We start from the raw sequence: 24,391 nt of genomic DNA, 5'->3' as shown, positions 1-24,391 counted from the left end.
AAGTGTAAATGTAACTTGATTTCAGAGGCAACAGAGACAGAAGAAGCTACCTTGACAAGAGAGAGTATAAAAAAGATAAGACAGTCAATAACTGGGTAGTTCATATATTATTTGTTGTTATTCAAATATGGCCTGGATTCAAATTAAACTGGAAGAATGCATCTAAAGCTAGCTAATGGTTTTACAAAATGAGATTTAGCATTCTCTGCCAATTTGTTTGAAGACAAACAAGACTGAATGAAAACCCATTATGTCACTCAGTAATATCACGTAGGAGAAAAATATAATTTCATCGCTCATGCTTGAGTGCACCACAATCAAAACAATTGATGGTAGTCGCAACATGCTAGCAAACACATGAGTTTCCATTGCTTTTATGGCCCATCCACACTAAAAACGATAACTGTAGCGAAAGCGTCCACACCATCAGATGAAAGTATTCGGTTTATTGTATGCACTGCAGTTTTGTTATATGCCAGGCTCTTTAAAGTGCCCCTATTATGGCATTTCCAATATTGCCTTTCATGCAGAGTGTAATGTAGCTGTATGTGAATGTAAACGATCAGCAAAGTTGTAAAGCCGAAAGTGCATGATAAATAAAGTTATTGTCTCCCAAAATAAAGAATCGACTCTCTACAGCCTAAACGAGTCATTAGTAATTCGAATACCACTTCCGTGACGGCTACACGTCACGGGGTAATACATTTGCATAATTCCCGCCTATGTTCTACGTTGGCCGGCAGCAAACAACTTGACCCCGCCCACAAACACATAATTTTTCTGACGACTGCATCTCTAATCTCGGGGAATTAAAAAAAATAAAATCTCAGGGAGTTCAACGCAGGATTCACTAAAAGCTTGCTCTTCAAAGATGGCTCAGTACCCTGTTTATTTGGACCAGCTGGCTCCACTTAATCACAAGTATGATAAATAATAGATGTTTATATTTTCTATCGAGCGTTCAAAATACGGAACTATGGCAATGGGCGTATCGTTTTCAACACGCGCTGTACGCGGTAGACCAATCACAACAGACTGGGCCATCTGACCAATCAGAGCAGAGTAGGCTCAAAGAAAGGAGGGGTTTAGAGAGACTGAATCTTACAACTGCTTTTAACAAATCGTTTGAGAATCGTTAGAATTATTATTAAAACTTCATGGCTGCAGTTATCATTACAGTTATAGTTATCATTTTTGGTGTGAATGGGCCTTTATATGCTGTACCAAAGTTCTGAGTTTTACCTTTATCTTTCACCCTCTCAACAATATTAGATCCTATCCAAAACTCCAAAACCAAACTGGGAGGCACAGGAAGAAGTCAAAACAATACGGATTCCCACAGGAAGATGACAAAATAAACAACTGAAGTTCTTTCTAATCAGAAACTTCCAAAGACTGAAGATAGACATCTCACTTTATCACTCTTACAGGCCCGCATAAACACCCAAGCTATCACATCTTCTCTTCTTCCCTCTCAGTTTTCTCACCACTGATATCATCCCTCTGACAAACAACTGGGGAAAAAAGGTGTTCAGGGTGATGTCATCTTTCCTCCATGAGAAAAAGGACAGCACACACACACACACAACCACAGTGTGAGCTGTAGGGTGCCAGTGTTCCCATATCTGCCAGTTTGACCTTGCGTGACACAGTTCGGCACTTGTAACTCAGACCTGCGTCAGAACGCTGAGGCACTTTCAGCAACCAGGCAAAGAAATCAGATTTACTACAGAAGGTCAGGTTGAAAACATCCCTGAATTTCTGCTCCGTGGAGCCTTTTGGGAAACTACCAGCTTCCTAGCTACTGAGAATTCAGGGTGGCTGGAAGCAAACTCTGAATGAATCATACCAAGAGGTCTAAATGTTAATGATTTATTTAGTGGATGACAGGTTGAGGATAATAGCCAAAGAATACTCACCGCTTTGGAATTTGCTATGTCTGCTGAAAAGTCTTGGTGTCCGTCCACCGCATCCTCTGCTGAAGTGCCATCATCTGTGAAGTGGAATCAAGACAGAGGACATTTATAATTTGGAACTGAAAAAAGGCTGAAGCACTTTTCAGTTGTCATTCTGTCAAACTTACTGTAGATGATGAGGCATAAACAAACAACAAAATGCTTCATTTAAATAAGTTTCGAAGAAATGGACATATGTGACTTTTAACTGAAACTTCCAAAAATCAATACGTAATTTATTAACTCAGCTGCTGATTCATGTCCGAAGAGCGAACATTTCAGTGGCGCAGCTTTATTTGTTTACTTAGAAATGAACAAATCGTGATGAGACCATTCAGATACGTTATTAACCCTATACTTTTGATAAAAGGAAATGACTTATTCCTCCTTTCCAACTGAGCTCAGCAGCTCCATGAATGTGATATAAATAACACATACAGTAAGCAGCTATTAGTAGAACAATGCTGAACTCTCATCCATGTGGAAAAGAGCTGGGCGTCTACCTTGTAAAAAAAAAATTTCACAAGACAATCTTTCAACTGTTTTCATTCTATGATGTGAGGCAGAGCTGACATCACCAGGTTGCCATGATACAGTGTGCTGCAAATACAGACTGCCATTTGCAAACACTACCTATTAACACAGTTACCTGAATGACAAAGAAGGTTTTTCCCTTCCAGATGGAAACCTAAACCACTGATCGATGGCAGAATTTTGCTTAATATTTACTAAAAATAACATTACAGACAAAATGGGAATACATATTGACCTAAGTAAGAATAACTCAATGTTATGTCCATAGAAAATAGTTTGTAAGGCAAACACCATTGTATTCACATGCACACACACAAGCATGTGTCAGAATACAATGAAGCTAATGACAAATTAGCTTCAGCTGTAAACAATCTGATTGGAATGACATGACACTTCATTTAGCGGCAGGACAAAGGCTGTATCCGAAATCGCCCCCTATACCCTCATTCACTATTCCCTACATTAGTCCTCTCATACAGTTCACTTGAAGGAGTGAATGAAAACGACTGAGTGAATTCGGACACTGAGTGCACCGGAAGGACTCCCTCTTTTGCATAGCTTGCTTGCTGTTTAATAATCATTTGAAACGGGGAGCTCCAGTAGTAAGATTAAAGGATTTATCTCAAACTCTGTCACGGAAATTATGTATAAGCCCTAGTTAAACTATTTAATAGTCAATTTACAATGAATTTGTAGCTGTGTTGTATATGCTGTATTACGCTGTGGACGAGCGCGTTGTAAAATGAATGAATGGATGATTCAGCTGTGGGCGTCGTCTTCTGGCGAGACGCGGGAATTCATTTGGTGTGCGACTCTCACAGTGCATTATGGGGATTCTCTAGCCGTTGAGTGTACATTGGTTGTACACGCATTTTTGCGGTGCACTGTGGGATTAAATGAGTGCACTCGAGAACATCCACTATGGTTTCGGACACCACTAAAAATGGCTGTATAGGGGGCGATTTCGGATACAGCCAAAGATTCAGACTTTCAAACAACTGTTACACAGGATGACGGTAAAAAGTATCGTTATCTTTTAGCATCAAACTCCCTAAAATAATTGTTTACACAATCTATGTCAGCACTGCCATAATGATAAATAAAAATGCATCACCTGTCATTTGTTCGACATATGGTTCCTCTGCACATTTCTGAAGAGTTTCACTGTGCTCCATCAAACAATCAGGCATATATTGATGTAATCCATTCAGGCTCTCAGGTGTTTCTGAAGGCTGCAGTTCCTCAGACAAACCATTGTCTATATCCACTGGGGAAGTGTGTTCCAAACCCTGGTGCAATCCACTATTAATATCCAAAGGGGAAGTGAGCTTAGCTGTTGAGGATGAGGCATTGAGTGGGTCAGACATGGAGGAGCTCTCCAGAGCTGAACCACTGGAGGTGTCTATGGCAGAGCACGGGCTGTCCCCTGAGACAGTTGTCTCGCACATATCGGTAGCCATGTCATCACATTCATCCCCACCAGGAATTACAGCAGAGATTTTTACTCCATCAGTGAAGGGTGTCTCAGAAGGTCTGTCACCTTGGCTTTCTGTTAGGAGTGAGGCACAAGACCGGTCTAGGTCATTCACACATTCAACAGTTGGTTCTAATGGTGTGTTTGCACTCTCCTTGGAGGATTCAGGGAGCTGGAACTGTGCTTTGGATTCAGGACAATCATTGTGTGTGATTTCCGACGGATCAGGGAGCTCGCTGATTGTGTCCTGTGAAGTAGAGTCAATTTCCCTTTCCTGTAGTGGTTCATCTGGTTCAACATCCTTAAATCCCGTTTCCCCTTGCAAAGTGGACACTAGAACCGATGGTTCCCCTGGTTCACAAATTAGATTTTCATTTGTGGTATCTCCAGAATATTCCTCAGGAATCTGCTCAACCAGTTTGGACGTAGAATCTGGCTGAACAAGCGTTTCAGATGCCTCTTCTTTGAATGGAGTTCCTATGATTATATCAGCTCCACAATGTTCAGAATGCAGTATTGTAGACACATCCTGTTGTAAATCACTTACAATAAAGGTTTCCGAGTCAACAGGCAGAGATGATTCATCAGAAGATTTTGATTTGTCATCCAACTGTGAGACAACAATGTCCTTAACTGATTCCGGCTCTTCAAAGATCTCCTTAGGGTTGTTTATCCTCTCATTCGGGGCTACCTCCTCCTTGCTTCCATCAGGTAGAGACCCATCAATCTGGCAAGATGACATCTCCGCAGTGATGCCAACAGAATTCCCTGTTATTGTGCTGATGTCACAGTCTGTGTCATTCAACAAAATCTCCTGACATTCTAATGTGGTTTCTGAAGATTGTGTGACTTGGTGTGGCTGTTGAAAACTTTCTGTAGTCTCAGAAAAGGGCTCCACAGCTGGACCTTCATGAGAGGAAGTCTCAGTAACAGGCGAGAGCCCTCGTCGAATCTTATGCACCGGTCCTGGTGCCATGTTTGGCAGGAGACTTAACAATTCCAAAGGATCACCCTCTGAAATGCTACATCCAGAGTTCTGCTTTATGCTAGCGTCATCCGTAACCAAACCAGAAACTGACTCAGTGTTGCCTTTGGTGTGTTCGCTAAGATTTCCTGTCTCTAGGCTACTATGTGGCTTGTCAACACCATCAGAAATAACAGTTTCATCTATTCGTACGGATGAGGTAACCTCAGAATTTACCTGAATTAAAGTCAATTTAATTTCATCTGTTCCCACCGAGCATTCCGTAGACAGCTTGTGCTCAGTCTTGTCATCGTGCTGACTGTTTTCCTCTGGATCATGGGAAGAAAGTGCTGAAGAGTTTAAGCCTATTTCCTGGCTGCTACTAGTCTCCCCTTCCCTTTCCTCTGGTAAGTCCCCTCGCCAACTAAGATCTGTACTCCCCTCGCTCTCCTCCTCTCTTTGTGAGGGCTCACTAGTTTCCATGGGGATGAGACCCTGAGATTGTGCGTGGCCCATGTCTTGGGACTCAAGGTTGCCAGATTGAAGGTTATTGTCTGTTTCAGTCTCTAAACTCCTCTGGCAAGCCTCCTGCTCTTCTTGGTTCCCTTTATCAGGCTGTGAAGCAGCCCCCTGTTTGGCACTGACTACGCAGAGCTCTATATCAGCTTCCTCCCGCTGGTTTCCACAGGAAGGGGCACTGAAAGTCAAAGAATTGCCTTCTACCCGCTGCTGCGAACAGTCAGCCTTATCTGAGGCCTTCCCAGTATCCCCTACAGCTGGTGGGTCAAGCTCCACCTCCCCGTCCTGCGATTGGACATGATCTCCTGTGCCGTTTTGACGAATACACAATCCATCCTCACTGGCAGAGCTGTTTGATTCGCAGGTTTCTTCTTGTTCAGAGTTGGGTTTCTGATACTCAGGCTCCAGAGAATTGGGCGGTAGGCAATCTGTTTTATCACTTGAGTTTCTGTTAAGAATTAGCAGTGCTGGCTTATGCTGTGGCGGAGGATCTTCCTGAATAAACAAAGTTCAAAAACAGCTATTAAATAAAGCAGCACGCGTTATACAGCCCTCATTAAAACTGACATTAAACATTCACCCAAAGAAACAGAGCATGGGTGCGTGCACAGAGAAAGTCTAGTTTGTGATCTGCATTTAGTCACTTCCTTTAGTCACAGATAGCTACCTCCTGCAGAGTCCTACCACAAAAGCTGCTGATCGTACCCAGCTGGAAATATCACTGTGATCTTAAAGTGACAGAGCAAGAAAATAAGACCCACCTACTGCCATAGAGGACTCCGAAATCACTGACTTACCTTCTGATGTGACTGCATAAGGCGTTGGAGCTCCTCCACATCACACTGAAGGTTAGGTGGGAGACTCCCTGGCACATCCTCTAGTGTCAGGGTGTAAGTGTTTAGCTTGGGGTGGTGTCGCAGAACTCTGCCGTCTGGGTAACGCCACTTGGACGTTTTAGTCTCCAACTCAGGCTGGTTGTCAACCCTGCCCAACACAAACACAGCAAACTTTGAGAACGCCCAGTCTCGAGGCACTGAATCAGCAAGGCCACACCCAGCACACCTACAGAGGATGTGAAGTAATACACAATACTGATTGTGGTTACCCATTGAACACAATGTCAAGTGTGAAAAATCATTCATTTAAACAACACAGCCAAACTTAAAACAGGTTTACATCCAGCACAATGCCGCAATGAGCTTAGACAAGAATTTCATTCTTTCTTTAGACAAATATATGAAAAACACTCACTCACACTAGTGTAAAAACCTGTTCTGCTTTTTTATTGTGTGGGGAGAGAAAAACAACGTGATTACATTAAAGGTGAAATTTAAGTTCCTGGTGGCAGTGTCAACATGTCAAACAAGCAGTAAATAGGTTTAAGACAGAACATTATGTATCTTAGTAATAGTAAATTACTAAGGTGGAATCACCCTTGTCAACCCCAAAACGCTACAAGCTTTCAAAAGAGAAAATGTGCAACTGTTTGTGTTTTTGTACGTGTAAGTAGCTCAGATTGTCCCCAGGGCTCTGACACATGGGTAACAACAGGAACTGTTTACACCTGCTGTGTATCTAAGGTTCAAAATGGTATCCATAGAAACCCTGTGACATCACTCACAGGAAAATAAAGAGTGCAAAGTGAAAAGGAGAAGGGAATATTTTAGGCAGCCTGAGCATTAGCCAAATGACAGACGTTAAAGGCTAAACTCTGAAGGATTGGAGAGCTGAACAAATCATCTGCTGTTTGCCTCCTACACAACATAATGGCATAAAATGGTAACATTAAAACAATGTTATTTAGATATATTCAAACTTATATATAATTGAAACCACAGTTATAATACATTATAATACTTTTATTTGATAACGCATAAAATGTGTTGATCATGTATTATACCTTATGCATTATACTCCAAAGGTGAAACCATAAATAGCCAAGTAATATAATGTATTATAACAGATCAGTGCATATTATAAGATATTACATACTGCGTTTTAATGACTTCATAGAAAGTTATGACAAAAGTACATCAAAATATCTTAAATCAACCACTAACAAAATACCATGAGCTTTGATGGAAAGATTTGAGGCAACATCTAAGGGTGTGCCGTGGTTCAGTACACTTGCTTTAAATGAGGCACTAAACCAAAGCACTTAATGGTCTTCTATAACAGACCCTTGAATCCAGAGAGCACAGATCACACGCTAGCTCTGGTCTCTCCTATATCCTTCTGTCTGTGATCACATTTCATTGGCTTTACCAAAGCTGGGCAGCCAGTGACCCGGTAGACATCAGTCTGGGTGACACCGCTAACAGGAAATGGTTCCTAGAGTGTCGCATCTCTCTAGTATTAATACAATAGTACTGAATTCAAACCTAATTTAACAGATGTGAGGTCACAGGTATACGTCAGATTAAATTCAGAAAGAGATATAAAAACAGGATCAAAACAAGCATAGCTCTCTCATCTCATAAATATATGAGCAGGGGAGAGATGTGCTTAGTTTTCAACCCTGAGGAGTACACAGACTGCCTTGGTGCCCTGTTTTAGAATAGTCAAGTAGGGGAACATATGGAATCTGTCCCACACAGGTTTGCTAGCTATAGACTGTGAAGAGCAATGGCTGGAGGAAGCTGATAAAAGGTAAAGGTCTCTGTTACACACGCACAGGTAATGCCACTTTACTGAGTAAATCTGCAGACAGGAGCTTGCTGGTTTGAAACAGGTTTCTGTTGCAGACTGCAAAGGCTTGCTTTAAAAAGCTTATGTGGCTTTAACTGTTTACACAGAGCTCAGAGCCACATGGCCTGTCCTTGTGCTTTGCTCTTATCTCCCCCACATCCTCCTTTCTTCAGAACACAACACTAAATCTCGCCTCATTCACATGATAAAATCATTGCTTTATTATTATAAATATGACTCTTGCTCTATTTGAGAATCCAAATCAGCCCAACACAAACATTGCCTGAACGGATCTGTGTGGCTGACCAGTGGAAGACGGGGGGAGTGTTTATAGGACATCTTTAAAAAAAATGACTTTTGCAACTTTACCTTTACAAGTGTGACTTAACTTTTTTTGTTTGAGAGCAGCAAATACGATAAAGCTGTATTTGTTTAAGGCATTTCAAAGGTCACAACGTCCGTTCTGTTTGATAAAGTCTGCAGCTTGTAACAGCCTATTCTTGCCATTAATCTGGTCAGATCAAGATTTGCAGGGGGACAATAATGACAAAGGCTGTATGAATTTGTCTCAAATACAAGTTTGTATAAGTTGTACAACAAAAATACTATCTAAACATCATTACATAATTTTATTAGGACTCATTTAAGGTATTATTATTAAAATAAATACTGTATTTACTGTATATATCTTAAATAAAACCCATGTAATTACAAACTAGCATGTAAATTTACCAGTAAGTATAAAGTATAAAGGTAAAACATTCAGCTATTGGGATTATGGAACTGAATTTTATTTTTATTCAGAATTATTTATTTTAACATATATTGCCACTCTTTCTGTAAATAAAAACTCTCAATATAATCCACATTGTCATTATAGCAGAAGTATCAGAAATATTTTGGGGAGCCTTTAGATATTGTTTTCGACAGTGGGGGCCTTGGAATCAAAAAGGTTGCTAAAAACGAGCCAAAAATCCTGGTTAAATAGATCATTTCCTCGCATACTTACTCCGTCAGCAGTTTCTGGAGCTGCGTGTGGCCTCTCTTCTGGGCGACCCTGGCCGGTGTACGACCCTGTTTGTTGGGAAGTCGGAGGGCTTCTTTTCCTCCGGGTTGCTGGAGGAGAAACAGTGCTACCTTGCGTAGTCCACGCTTTGCAGCAAAGTGCAAAAGTGTGTCTTGTGGTCCAGGTTCTACAGGAAACGAAAGAGTCTAGTTATGGTTGCGATCTCAGATCAATCTCTTTCCTTGTCCTTTAAAAAAACACTTATCTAATGCATATTTCTGATAATGCTGCTTCAGGAAAGTGCCACACTCACAGCTTCATAGAGGCTCTGAAGCTCTAAGCTCCGCCCCCTGCAACTTCAGAACCAATGAGAGCCGGCAAAGCCCTCGAACTAGACCCACCCCCACAATTCCCTCGACCTCTGTCAACAGAATCTCCTGACAAACTTGTGCAAACATCATTTCAATAGATGATTTACAATGAAGACAGAAAAATCAGGCAGAGAGGTTTCCTGAGTGAAAGAAGTGATCGTATTTGAAGGTGTTTATCATAAAGACAGATTGTTTTAGAAAGTTCAGGAAGCTTGAATGAGGCTCTCTGTGAAAGCAACAGAGACAGAGGAAGGATTGTTCTTGCTGGTTAATGAGAGGCTGAGAATGAGACTGCCCTCGTTTAATCGGCCCACTGAGGACCCCACAACCAATTTGAAGCCCTGAGCAAGAAAAAAAAAAAAGAAGCTGTGGTGAAGTGATCTGGCACTGGAAAGAACAGCAGATCAGGATCACTACACAGTCTGATTGGAAACACAAGAGTGGACATGACACTATATTGAAAATACTGGTCTCAAGTAACTTGTATCCCAAGCCTATGTTAGAATTGTCGTACTCAAGCCTCAAAACACTGGTGTTACCATAGTATTTCTTTTAAACAGTGGTATCATAACCGTACATAAGGTTTCTGCACGTTACAGAAAATTTAGCACATTTTTTTAGCAATTTTTATTTACTAACTTTTACTCATTTACTCACCATCATGTTGTTCCAATCAAGTATGATTTTTTACAAGCATCTTACACAGTCAACATGCTCTATTTATTATTATTAATAACAATAATAAAGTAGATTTTGCTGACATCCACAAATTAACAAATAAACAAAAAATGAATTAAAACATCAAAGATTTTTGGACAAACACAAAAAAAAAAAAAAAAAAAAAAAAAAAAAAAAAAAAAAAAAAAAAAAAAAAAAAAACCACCCCCCCCCCCCCCCAGGTCATTCTACACCTGAATTAATTTTATTTCATGTGTGTATATTACACAGTGGACTGAAAGCACACTTTATTAGCTCACTTTATTAATATATGATTAAATTAACCCACAAATTAACATACAAAATCATCACTAAAACAAATATTAAATAAATTGAAATGCAGAAAAATATAAATAAATGAATTAATATTTGTTTCATTTTATATATTTATATGTGCGCTATGGCTCAATGTACACAGACAATAAAGCACTTTTAAAAATATATCAAATTCAAATTCCAGAAATATTTATACCACCCACCCAAAATTCTGTCATCATTTACTTACCCTCATGTTGTTCTAAACCTGCCAGCATTTATTACTTCTGCAGAACACAAATAAACGCATAGAATTTTGAAAAATGTGCCAGTTTCTTTTTCTAAAAAGGTTCAATGTTGAATTGGTCCCTGCTGAATTTCACTGCATGGAGAAAAGCAGTTAAAACATTTCTCAAAATATCTTCTTTTGTGTTTCACAGAAAAAAAAGAACGTTATACGGGTTTGGAACAACATTCTGGGTGAACTATCCCAAAGAAGAATCCAATGCCTCATTTTCCATGAATATCATCTCATATGTGCCATGCAACGTGTCCGAATACCAGCAAATTCCCAGCTGTCATTCCCTGTTCCCACATTGGAAACAGTCATTATTAGCTTACTAGACGTTTTTATTTTTTTATATAATGTGTTTAATTTCACTTATGGAAGACTGCTGGCAGTACAGGCTCACTGATGCACTGGGCAAGATGCCCGTGGGTTGCTCCGGTTTCAGGGCAGGTCCAGGTGCCCAGCGCCAGCTGCAACAAATGCCAGAGCTTGGGGAGTCATTACACAGCTCGCCCTCTCCCTCAACAGACAGGTCAACTCTAGGAATTTGTTTTTCCTAAAATGTATTCGGCATAATACCCATAAAGAACTTACTAAAAACAAGATCTAAAGGAAATGCTACATCTAGGTCCACACAGCAACTTGATCTAAATCTGCAGGAAATACAAAACGCTACCAACATGTGCTCAGGTACCAGATAAAACCTGCTATTGTCTTTTCTCTTTTTACTCAGAGTGCTGAACTTTGCATGAATAGGTAACAGAGCTTTCAGATGTTTTACTGAATGACTTATTTAAGACCAAGGCTGTTTATAAAAGATAAGACTGTGCTTATTATGACATCACAGAGCCTGTTTAGCCTTTGTTGACCTTATCTCTCTGTGCCTACGGTCCAGCTCTCACCACACCTCCTACATGGACACAGATTGTGCCTAATTTAGAGGACAAGCTTGAGTCACATGAGAGCCGGGAATCTGTTGTCGCGTCAGCTGCCCTGATGAATGGTTCCTCGCTGTGCAATTGTTTGGATCCTCACATCGGCCAGATCCACACACTCATCCAAGCACACTTAATATACACAAGCTCATATTTCAGCCCAGTGGATTACAGCTAGGAAGGATACACAAAACAGGGGCTTCCCAAGACGTTTGGTCGTTTTCGACTGCAATCAGTATTTTAGTATTCGTGTGATATCTTTTCGAGCTTTTGTTTGGCTTTGTTCAGGTTGCATATTATAATCATCTACCAAGAGTTTATTTTCAGTTCCCCTTTCAGTTCCTGCATGGTTGACAGCCAGTGACACAATAAAACAAACAGACACAATACAACTGTACTTCTGCTGGCACGTTTGCTGTGTGCAAATCGTCTGAAAACACTTGTCAATGTAGATGGTCACACAGTGCATTACACATTATACATTCATATGAACAGAAATATAAATAATAAATATTTATATAAAATTAAGAAAATTATCAATATTTTTTTAGAAATAAAAATTAATGATAAATATTTTTAACAATAAATAAATAAATATTAGGCCCTTATAAATAATATAATACTTTAAAATGTTTTTAAAGAAGTCTCTTACGCTCACCTAGACTGCATTTATTTATTTGAAAATAATAAAAATTATTTTACATTATATATATTACATAATATACATAATTTGTAATGCTGTAATATATTATGAGATTTATACATCTGGGTATGGGTCAAAATTATCGATGTTTCTTTTATGCTAAAAATCATTAGGATTATTAAGTAAAGATCATGTTCCATGAAGATATTTTTTACATTTCCTACTGTAAATATATATAAAAACGTAATTTTTGATTAGTAATACGCATTGCTATGAACTTCATTTGGACAAATTTAAAATGCGATTTTCTCAATATTTTGATTTTTTATAGTTGTATCTCGGCCAAATATTGTCCGATCCTATCAAACCATACATCAATGGAAAGCTTATTTATTCAACTTTCAGACGATGTATAAATCTAAATTTCAAGAAATTTACCCTTATGTCTGGTTTTGTGGCCTGGACCACAAAACCAGTCTTAAGTAGCATGGGTTAATTTTGACCCATACATTGTATGTATGTATATATATATACACAGGCAAGTCAGTAAAAAAAAAGTATAAGCAAGTTAGTAAAATTCTGCTCTTAAGTCAGTAGAAATATGGGCCAATTCTTCGAGAGGTTTGCAGATCCTCGGCCGAATACCAGTCACAATTCTATGGATATCAGTGAGCAGGAAGAACACAGGAAACTCTTTTAACAAGAACTTTTCTGCCAAAATTCACATGAAACACAAATCTAAGTCATTGACAAGCAGAGTTCCTGCCATTTATCACATGCATCTTCTGTCAGCCCCGAAACGAGTCCACAGCCTGACTTAATAGTCTGTGTAAATGCCCCGTGCCAAAAAGAGCACTTTATTAGGGTGGGAATGTTTGCTTTTAGATTATCTGACATAGCGCTCCTGGCTTGATAGGAGTACAAGTAGGAGGAAAATAAAGCTAGAGTGGACTAAAAGTCTGAACCAACACACAACTTAAAAACAAAAATACAAAAAATAAAACAGGTTCGTTGCTGTACTGAAGGCCTACCCTGAAGGCACAGTGCCCATGGTCTAAGCATTGTAACTTCCCTGTACAGATGTTAACAAGATGTTCTAAAATCCTCGGTACAACCCACCCTTACAAAACACGCAAATTATGTAAAGGAAAAATGTATTCTTTCAACTAGCTGCCTCCTTGATGAAACAAAAAAGAAAGTTTATTTTCCAAGCTCTCACTGGTTGCAAAAGCAGCTCAAGGCATAATAAGTAATCATTTACAAGACACTTTCAAAGCGACACCAGTATAATTGTGCTGGCTTCTAAAACACATTATTTTGCCAAATTTTAAGGCAAAAGGCCTTTGTGGAGAAAAGTCCCAGAATGCAATGAGATGAGCTTGGTGAGAAAATTCAACCAGGACGGTGAAAGAGTTGAGAAAATTATAAATGAACTTGTATTGCATTCAGTCCTCAAAAGCACTGATAGAAATGAACTAAGTATGTTTTTAGCTTAGCAACATGCTAATGTCTGACTCTACTAGAATACATTGAGAGTCTTTCATGCTAAAGCTTTATATATTTTCTAAAACAATCCCCAAAATACTTTTCATAACAGGATGCTGTCTACAGCCCACTAGGTTTTAGAACCTACAAACAAAACCCTATAAATGAGCAATATTTTTTGTTTTAGTCCCGAGGTATCAAAACCTGCTCCTGGAGGGCCACTGTCCTACACAGTTTAGCTCCAACCCTAATTAAACACACCTGAACCAAGGCAAGTGTTGCAGCTAAACTGCAGGACATTGGCCCTCCAGGAGCAGGTTTGGACATCCATGTTTTAGTCTAACAGTCTACTTTGAAAACCTCAAAAACAGTGCCTACTCACCAATTCCCAAGCCTTTGCAAGTGCCCGTGTCCAAGTCTGTGCCTAGGACGCTCCAGCCTGCCGGTAGAGGCAGATGTCTAAGAGCAAGAGCCAGAGTATCATCCAACCTCTCACACTCCTTCAGGGGGATTTGACACTCGTCCAGAAGTAACGCTCCCTCTGTCTTCCCAGCCGCATTCACCAGGAACTGGGCCATGTCCAGGGCAAGGTCCTGCACGAACTGGAAGCATTCCTCAGCCACAGGGTCCACTGAGCCTCCGGGCCGGGCCTGGCACAGCGTGACCCGCACAGTTTCACTGCGATCATGAGCTGTTATGAGACAAAAAAACAAACATTGGACAGAAAGATATTATATGTTGTCATGCATTTGCGATTTTGCTGATGTCCACAAGATAACAAACGAATAAATAAAAAATTTAATAAATAAATGTATAAATTAATAAATGAAAATATAAATGATAAATTAAATAATAAAAATATATAATAAAAAATTTGAAAAATAATTATCATAATAAGATAAAAAAAAAATTATGCAATAAATAAATCAAGCTTGGTATATTCCTTGAAACTAAATAGATAGCAACACAAACAATTTTTTTATTTATTTATTTGTAAATAATAAGATAAAAACGAAAATAAATAAATAAATAATTTAAATGCAAGTGATTTTGCAGTTGTCCACAAGATAAACTAATAAATACAAATGTAAATAAATAAATAAAGCTTGGTATATTCCTTGGGACCAAATAGATAAATAAATACATTTGTTGCTATTTATTTATTTATTTATAAATAAGTAAATAAATAAATACAAAGCTTGGTATATTCCTTGACACTAAATAGATAGCAACACAAACATTTTTTTATTTGTAAATAATAAGATAAAAACGACAATAAATAAATGAATAAATAAATAATTTAAATGCAAGTGATTTTGCAGTTGTCCATAAGATAAACTAATAAATACAAATGTAAATAAATAAATAAATAAAGCTTGGTATATTTCTTGGAACCAAATAGATAGCAACAAATGTATTTATTTATTTATTTATAAATAAGTAAATAAATAAATACAAATCTTGGTATATTCCTTGGCACTAAGTAGATGGCAACAAAATTGTAGTATTTAAATTTATGCATGTATGTATGCATGTATGATTGGAGAATCAGGGAACGCTGAGAGTCGGATTTCAACTTGTTTTGCTAGCATGAGAACCACAGCTCAATGTACACTGCCAGATCACAATTCTGAGTATGAAGCTCTTTTAAAATGTAAAGTCAAAATATTTTGGTGCAGCTTGCAGACTATGAAAAATATTTATACCACCCACTAACATTTCCACAACGTTGTCAACTATAAATCAATTATGACCAAACTAACTAGCTATTTATCCCGTATCAAACAGCGAGGTCTCCTTTAAATCATCTTCAAACTGATTTAAAAAAAAAAAAGATCTTGCTTAATATTTTGGCAGCTACACATCAACAGACAAAAAGGAGACTAAGTGCCGATGGTTGAGCGGAGAGGGATATAATTACTGAGAAATGTTCCTGCATTAACACTACTCATTTCCATTTCCAAGAGGGAAACAGCCGGAGACAGAGACGACATACTATAAAAACAACATTCATAAACAATTAGAACTTCACCATGAGGGCTACCAGGAGGCCTGTGTTGTTTCACTACAGTTATGAGATGTCACTGCAACAAGTGTCACGAGGACATAGTTGGTTAGTGAGCACCTTTTCTGTCAATGCAGAAAAAAAAACAATATGTAAATCCACACGTCCACACTCACCAGCAGCACATTTGTTTGACCAAAACATCTCAGTGGGACATCCGTCTGAGTTCAAAGCATTTGAGCCATTTTTGCCGATAAAGGCCTCTTAGCAGCCAAACATTTGAAAATAACCAGAAGTATGGACCTCCAGCAGAGAGGCAGAGGGTTGAACGTGTACCCTGGCGGGCTGACAGCGGCGCACCTGAGGAGGACGATAGTAGGGCCATTCTTCATGTGCTCTTAATGCATTGCTGAAAAGCTTTTAAGTGCTCAGCCAGAGTAGTGATTACAAAACCGGTGCCAAACGTCTGTGCTGGATTCCATAAGACTGTATCTACTGTGATCCTCTGTGGAAGTGCTCGGGGGCTACAGTTGAAATTTATTTCTTTTTTGACTCTGAATACTGGCTAAATTGTGTTTTCGTTTTTATTTCTTTGTAAAACAAGATAAGATCGCAATGCTACCAGTTCCACGAAAAGCAAAAATGTCTCAATAAAATGATGGGTTACAAGATAAATCTTCAGTTTATTACAGTAATGGATTGTGCCTGTTAATGGATGGTTGCTCAGGGTGTTCTAGTTGGTTGCTAGGGCATCACTAAGTGGCTGGTAGGATGTTCTAGGTTGTCGCTATGTAAATGCTTACTAGTTCTTACATACTGCTTAGGCCCCTCCATCCTTGTTAAATAAAATAAAATATATAAACAAACAAAAACATGAAAAATAAATAAACCAATCAAACAAACAAATAAATGAAGCAAACAAAAACAAAAAGACAAACAAAAACCCTCCCCTACCACCCCTTGGAAAAAGAAAAGAAAAGAAAAGAACCCCCTACTAACCCTGGGTTATTATATAAATAAATAAATAAAATAAAATAAAATATCAAACACACTAAAACATACCAAAACAAACTAAATAACCTTTATAAACCTTCCTCCACTAGCCCATGGACAATATGTGGTCAAAACTATAAATATTACTCTTTTTCTATACTTAAGCCAATTATTAAAGTTCTGTTCAGCAAGTATTTTTATTTTAATAAATAAATAAATATAAAAACATAAATAAAAGAACAAATGACTAATTAACTAAATAAATAAATATATATTATGAAGGACAAACAGAAACAGAAAAACAAACCCTCCCTCACTGTCCCCAGACAAGTCTATTTTTGCACCAATAAAAAAAAATGTGTATATGTTTGTAGACTCTGGTTATATTTTCTTCCACCTCTTTCAACATATTACTACATTAAGCAAGAATGTGTCTGTTCATTAATAGCTACTCCTTGTCCATGAATCTTCAGAAACTGCACTGGAACATCTGAATCAGCTCAAGCATGTGCTCAGTGCAATAATACAGAGGTTGCCCTGTGGTAACCGGGACAATTTTGCGGGTGAATAATTGGGCAAAGCGACAATGTGCCAAGCAATACCTGGACCAGGTCCGGCATGACTGGAATGTAAATGAGTCGATCTCCGCAGGTAATAAGCGTCTGGTTCCAGGAAGAAGCTAACAGTTAACAAGCACTGATAAAATAATGTACGCGGAATGTGTTGTGTGACCGTTGGGGTTTTAAATACTGACCTGGGCACACGGCTTGCAGCGTGACATGGCTGACTTTCAAAGTGCTGGAAACGTGCCTCTGGGTGGAGCCGGCGAATAGCAGGTAAAACTCTACATCCTCCTCATCCTCGACACACTCTTCCTCACAGAGCTGGACAGTCAACAGACACTCACCCTGAACAAGAGAGAGAAAATAGATCATATTTAGAGCATTACTGCTTAAATATTTAATATCTGTCACTATTAGGCTGAAAAATAATTCAATTGCATTTTAAATTATGGTGGAAGTGAGACAATCAAGGACTAAGAAGTCCCTCTCGTGTTCTCTCGAAAGACTAAAAGAAGTACTGATAAAGTGTTTAATCGCCTGTGGGTGCAGAAAATTACATAACGCAAAGCATTAACTCCTATAAATCATCATTATAGGATCCTCAAACAACAGGGAGGCAACAACACCGGTCCATTAAGAGAGACACATTTCATTACAAAGAAAGCAGCGACAGAATGGAAGCCTATATACATATCAACAAATGCTGAAAGAAAAAAAAAAAAAAAGCAATCGCTTTTCCCCACCCTCATAATTATAGCTTTACTGTCATAAAGGTTCAACATGTGTCGAGGGTGCAACAACACCGGTCCATTAAGAGAGACACATTTCATTACAAAGAAAGCAGCGACAGAATGGAAGCCTATATACATATCAACAAATGTGAAAGAAAAAAAAAAAAAAAGTCATCAGCTTTTCCCCACCCTCATAATTATAGCTTTACTGTCATAAAGGTTCAACATGTGTCGAGGGTGGGTGTGTATGTGTGTGACAGCTTTTTACTCTTCACATACTTTAAATGTCACTTCTAATCTATGGTATTGACAACTACTATAATATATCACTTGAAAGAATTGTGGATGTGTTATTAAGTCCTGTTTTTGGCTGGAAGGTGAACAGACAAAGCAAAGCAAAACAAACAAACACCAAAAACAAACCACAACAAAAAAAACATACAAAACTAAAAACAGAAAACAAAAACAAATAAACACACAAATTAATAAACGATTTCTAAGAGCCTTTCTATTTAATTAAATTATAGTTTTCACCAAAATGTTTATTTACAAATAATATAAATGATACTATTTGATGTTACATTCAAAAAGGATAGATATAGATATGTGTAGCCTCAAACCAAGTAGCAACAATCAAACAAGCCTAGAATATAACTCCCAGTTTGTCTGTACAAGCAATTTATAATACTGTCACCTGACACCAGCAACAAATCGCCAGGCGTGACAAGAAGAAAGTCTACCCTCCGTCTTAGATATCATCCCTTATTTATAGGATGCTTGTGAATGAGAATGAGACTATTCGTGAGAGTGAGAGAGAAGGAAGTACCATAAGATTAAAAAAATAAACAAGAGAAAGAGTGGCTTGACATAAGTTTGACAGGGCTGTCTAAGCAGAAGGAATGTTTATACTATCTAAAACCAAAGTAAGAAGCAAGCATTCCCACACTGCATTTACCTAGCTACAATGCTAGGCCACGGCGTTTTGTCTGACACACACAGGGCCTTCAGAGTGTGACGCAAGCAGCGGGACATCCTAGCGAGAGATGTTTTCATTGGCCAGGCTGCAAAAGCCACATGGTGCCCTTGCGAAATGCCAGTCAGCTGCTTTTTTTGGCTGACGACGATCACAGCCGCGCAGTGATTCGGAGACAAGACTGAATCCTCATAGTGAGATTAACTCCTGTGCACTCAAGGTCTGGAGAAAAATCTCAGCTGATATTTCTATAGTTAAGGTACACAGTAATATTAAATTCTGGTGTGCTGGCATTCAACACTGGACCAATTTTATTATTTAACACTAATTTATTCTGTAAATGAAAGTTTGAATGCTTTAATAAAGTACTAAATTAATAATATTAATTATTTCAATAGGATTTCATGTAACAAAAGCAACAACAATAATAATAATAGTTCAAAACAATTCATTATAATAGAAATAATATTAATAATAATAATTATTATTATTGTTATTTTATTATTAACAAAAAGTAAAACTAATTTAGTTTAATATTCTGGTTTTATTACTCTTGCTGTTATTATTATGATTATTTTGGCAAATACCTATAAATTAAATAATAAACATAAAAAAAATAAAACAAAAAATAAACAACTAATTCAATTTCATTCACTGGGGTCATTATTATTATTATTATTATTATTACGACAAGCAAAAAATGCAAATAAAAACCCATCATTTAATATTCTGAGGTTTTTATTATTATTGTTGCTGCTGTTGTTGTTTCTAAATAAATAAATATTCTAGGGTTAATGTTATTATTATTATCTACTGCTACAATTTTTTTTACTGTTTTTATTATTTTAACAATTAATACAAATTTAAATAATGAAATAAAATATAAATAAATAAATAAAAAACACTAATTTAAATTAATTAAAGGAGTTGTTAAAGGAATAGTTCACCCAAAAATTGGGTGTATAGAATAGTACCCTCATGTCATTCCAAGCCCATAAGTCTTTCGTTCATCTTTGGAACACAAATTAAGATATTTTTGATCAAATCCGAGAGCTTTCTGACCATGCACAGTGCAAAGATTTATTTTTATTTTTTTTTTATCAAAAATAATTTGTGTTCCGAAGATGAAGAAAGGTCTTACGGGTTTTACGGAATTTACATTTTTGGGTAAACTATCCTTTTTAAAGTGAAAGACAAACTACGACGAACAAAAATATTGCCAACTAAAATAACCTTAGGCTCTAAACTTACATTACCAACATTCTACACTTGTTAACACACACCCAATGTCCTATTCTTGATGCTACGGTGACAACTACAGAAGCAGGTGAAGGTGTAAAAGCAAGGCTAGACATTAAGGCCACAAATTACATCACAAGAAAGTTTGTTTCCTTGTTGGTTGAATCCCTGGGTGTGGGAAGGGCTTTTTATGGCCAGGTCATATGACCAACTTGCATGAGAAGCAGTTATGGTGACCCTTTGATCTAAGCGACATGCATAAAGTTTGGGAATCTGACTGCTAAGTCCCCAGGCTAACCAAGCCCACACTTTATTGATGACGCATACATAGGCCTCTAGAAATGTGTTACTGATGGAAGCTATCTTTATATTAGAAGCCAGAAACATTCTTTGGTTGTAAATATATTTTATTTTTACTGCTAACATGCACAAGTCACTCATGGGCCACTTTTAGACTACAGCGGCCCAATATGGATAGCAGGTGCCGGACCAGAAAAAAAGTGCCAAAGGCGAGAGCATAAACAAATGAAATAAAGACCACCGTGGTGACTGTGTGAACTGTGTCCATAAGACATGGAGATTCAGATTCATTGATACCGGTCTTTGTGTTTATTGGGTCACTTTGTCTTATAAACAAACAGGATTTTGGTTTGATTCAAGGTTGATTTTTCAATCCATCAAATCATTAATGCTGCATACAGGCCTGGAGATATTTTAAGGCCGATGTGTGTTAATCCTTGGTAGATTTTCTAAGCAAAAGATCTAAAATACCCAGAATCAAATTTATCGTCCTCAGAATCTTTTGGCTTAGCTGAATATAGGATCCATCTTTTCAGGAAGCATTTTTGGCACCTGAAGCGGGCTCATGGGGGTTCTCGAAGTACTGTTCATACTTTGGTTGTTCGTTGGTCTATTTCAGGATCTCGCAAGTCAATGTGCCAAAGGAGGAGTGCCTGGCCTTTTCTCCCTGTGCTTAAAACAACACTCGGTAAGCTGCCTCGTCTGAGAGAACTGTGGGAGTGAGAGACCACCGTGCATCTTTTAGCTACTTGCATTTAGCTCAAATTTAGCGGAACAAGTTTAGACCAAGACTCTTCAAAGTGCAGCTTTCGTTTCATGACATGTCTTAGCTTCTTCAGAAACCCAAAACCGCCATTCCTCTGTTTATAATTAAGGAGAGCAAATTAGCCCGCGTCATGTGTTGAACAGAGGGCGCTCCTTCACATTAGCTTCTACAACAACCATGAAAGTACTGAGTCTCACATTTGTGACTTCTGTGAGTTCATCAAGACGTCCTGAGAATAAACAGTACAATGCCTCATCAAGCCAGCCACCTGCAACTGCTAAACATGGAAAAACCACACGTGCAGCTTTAACCACACACATGCTAATACACACGAACACAGCAAATGCACTGAGCCACAGTACACACAGCTGTGTGCTTCATTTATGGCGAATCATAGCAGCATCTGTGACATGCTTCATAGTTCATGACAAAGGACGTATAACTGTACCATTATACCTCAAATTCATTTTATATAATATTTTTCTGGTAGAAAAAATTAAGATGGTCCTCTTCATGGCCTGATTTGTTCAAGTAGTGTGGTTTATTTTAGTGAACTGTTCTGGTCCTCACCGTTGATTTGAAAGTACTGTGGTGTCTTCAGTTAGACATCCTGCTGACATGTGGGCTTCTTATGCCTCAAAGGGGTCATATGATGTTGCTAAAAAGAACATTATTTTGTGTAATGAAATGTGTTTATGCAGTTTAAGGTTCAAAAAACACATTATTTTCCACATACTATACATTATTGATTCTCCTGAAACGCGTCGATTTTTTACAAAGCTCATCGGTCTGAAAAGCGAGGTGTGTTCTGATTGGCCAGCTATCCAGTGCGTTGTGATTGGCCGAATACTTCAAGCGTCTAACGGAAATGTTACGCCCCTACCATACTGTGATGCCCTGTCCGGCCGGAGCGACGAGACAAAAACATTAAAACCCATTATAAACAAGGCATTTGTTGCATCCAGTGGGGACATAATTACAGATTATAATGACTTATACTGTCTTTTTACGCGTTGCATCGCGCCACGTAAACAAAAACATGTCTGCATTTGTGATCGGAGAAATTACAAACAACAAGCGCTACTCTACACTTCTCAAAACTCACGTTTGAATTGTCAGTGGCAAATTCTTTATCCACAGCGTGAAGTTGATGTATTTCCTCAGCGACTAGCACGGATCAGCTCTAGGCATGACAAAGTGGATATCTTCCACTTTTGGAAGGCCAAACAAAGTAGTTTCGCTTTCACAATGAAACACAGCATCTTCACGACATGGCGGCAGCAACAATACTACAACGAGAATAAAAGTTACGCCTTCTTTCTTTGCGTGAACATTTGGGCGGCGTTATGCAAATCTTCCCACATCGTGACGTAGACATGTGGGGGCGTGTTAGAACGAGCCGTTTTAGGTAGGCGTGGCTGAACTTTTATAAAGAATATCTCTTTGGATTTGAGACTTTAGTCTTTGCAACTTTACATATCTTTTTTATGCACCAAGAGCTTGTAACACTTCAAAGAGAAAGGAAAAATTGAAATCACATTTAAGCAAGTCTAATTAAAACAAAATAAAAACATAATTACCCAGCACCCTTCCCCCTGACCGAAGACTAGAACACGCTGATTCAGCCTAACATGAAGAATTTGAGCAGGCCTTGGCGCAAGATTTCATTAGAAGTTTCCATCAACTACGGATAGGTCAGGATGGTCAACTAGTTGCCCAAAAACCAAGGTTGACTACTTCACATACATCTTTTTAGAAGTAATTTATTAAAGACACAACCTCTCAAAGATGCTTAGCATGCTAACTGAATGAAACAAATAAACATAAAAAAATTATGCAATACTTACATATAATGGGGCTTGCTGTGGATTCAGTTTCATGGCACTGGCCCCTACGGAAAAGAAAAAGTGAGAGAGTTAGAAACATGACATTTCTGAAAATCCAGAATGTTCAGTTACAGCTCACTCTTATTTTAATTATTTTTTTTAATTTCACTGATCATGTACAAGTACAAACTAGCCTCTGAGCAACAGGCTGCACAACGCAGATCAGCTGGGGCTTTTAACAGACAAAACTGTGACCCTAATAACTATTAGTAGCACATTAGCTTGCCTACATTCATAATGGTCACCCCTTCCGGGTCCTTCCATTAAAAACCTTCAGTAAAAAAATTTATCACAGCTAATAAATAACAGGAAATTCATTATTTGCATCTGTTTTCAGGACTCAACAATAGAGATAGCCTGAGGTGTTCACTGATCAAATACATGTGTCTTTAATACCTAGCAAATTAAAATAATCAGATTTCTGTGGTATACTGCACAATGTTGTGGAACTGTGAGGATATGTTGCAATGGTTTTGTTATTTAGCTGAATAACAGATGAGAATTTACTGCAATTGCAAGAAAGACCAATGATTAGAAGTATCGGTTAGAATGGGTTGAACATGATAACAGGATGTTATCATTTTCAATAAAGAAAATCAGAGAGGAGTTTCTTTCCCACTCCATCCATTTTCCTCCACACAAACATACTCTAGTAGAAACAGAGGCCACACAGACGCCCAGAGAATTTGCCACTTGGTGGAATCTTGCACATTTCCCACCTGCAAGCTGCAAGAGGGTGTAACGCTTCACCCAGGCATGAGAGGCAAAACCACAGCTCTTAACCCACAACACACTGTAAACCCAACCACTACCACAGAGATCCAGACAACACCCAAATCTCAGCTGATTCAAGAAAAAAAACATATTAGGCAACACAGCAAGACAAACCATCTCTTTTAATGTGATGGCTAGGAGCAGCCCCTAATACAGAGGGTTGGGAAACAAGTGACACTGGAGTGTTAACACCACCTCCGCCTTCTGTTCACCAAGGATGATAAACCGCCCCCAGCTATTGTTCCGTTATCTGCCCCGGGTGAGGTATTAGCCTTTAGGAGGTCCTTGTGGTTATCTGAGGCCCCACTCCTAACCTGAACACACAA

At 38.3% G+C, this 24,391-nt stretch overlaps 1 protein-coding gene across 1 annotated transcript in view; it reads right to left on the bottom strand.

The window, feature by feature from the left end:
• LOC107581823 (A-kinase anchor protein 13-like) overlaps nt 1-23,292 on the bottom strand; it is a 68,505-nt gene extending 45,213 nt beyond the window's left edge. Inside the window, exons 1-7 of the mRNA XM_016267482.1 lie at nt 23,253-23,292; nt 17,588-17,741; nt 14,218-14,526; nt 9,144-9,327; nt 6,244-6,430; nt 3,604-5,941; nt 1,920-1,993 (exon numbers count right to left, since the gene is read on the bottom strand). Coding sequence (XP_016122968.1) covers nt 1,920-1,993; nt 3,604-5,941; nt 6,244-6,430; nt 9,144-9,327; nt 14,218-14,526; nt 17,588-17,741; nt 23,253-23,285 — 3,279 coding nt within the window. The 5' untranslated portion in view covers nt 23,286-23,292. The remainder of the gene's footprint in view (nt 1-1,919; nt 1,994-3,603; nt 5,942-6,243; nt 6,431-9,143; nt 9,328-14,217; nt 14,527-17,587; nt 17,742-23,252) is intronic.
• Between the last annotated feature and the right edge of the window lie 1,099 nt (nt 23,293-24,391).

The sequence above is a fragment of the Sinocyclocheilus grahami genome, unplaced genomic scaffold, assembly GCF_001515645.1.
Source record: "Sinocyclocheilus grahami isolate Dianchi unplaced genomic scaffold, SAMN03320097.WGS_v1.1 scaffold38.1, whole genome shotgun sequence".
In the NCBI taxonomy this organism is placed as follows: Eukaryota; Metazoa; Chordata; class Actinopteri; order Cypriniformes; family Cyprinidae; genus Sinocyclocheilus; species Sinocyclocheilus grahami.
Note: the sequence above shows the minus strand (reverse complement) of the source record. Positions and strands in the feature narration are given on the sequence as shown.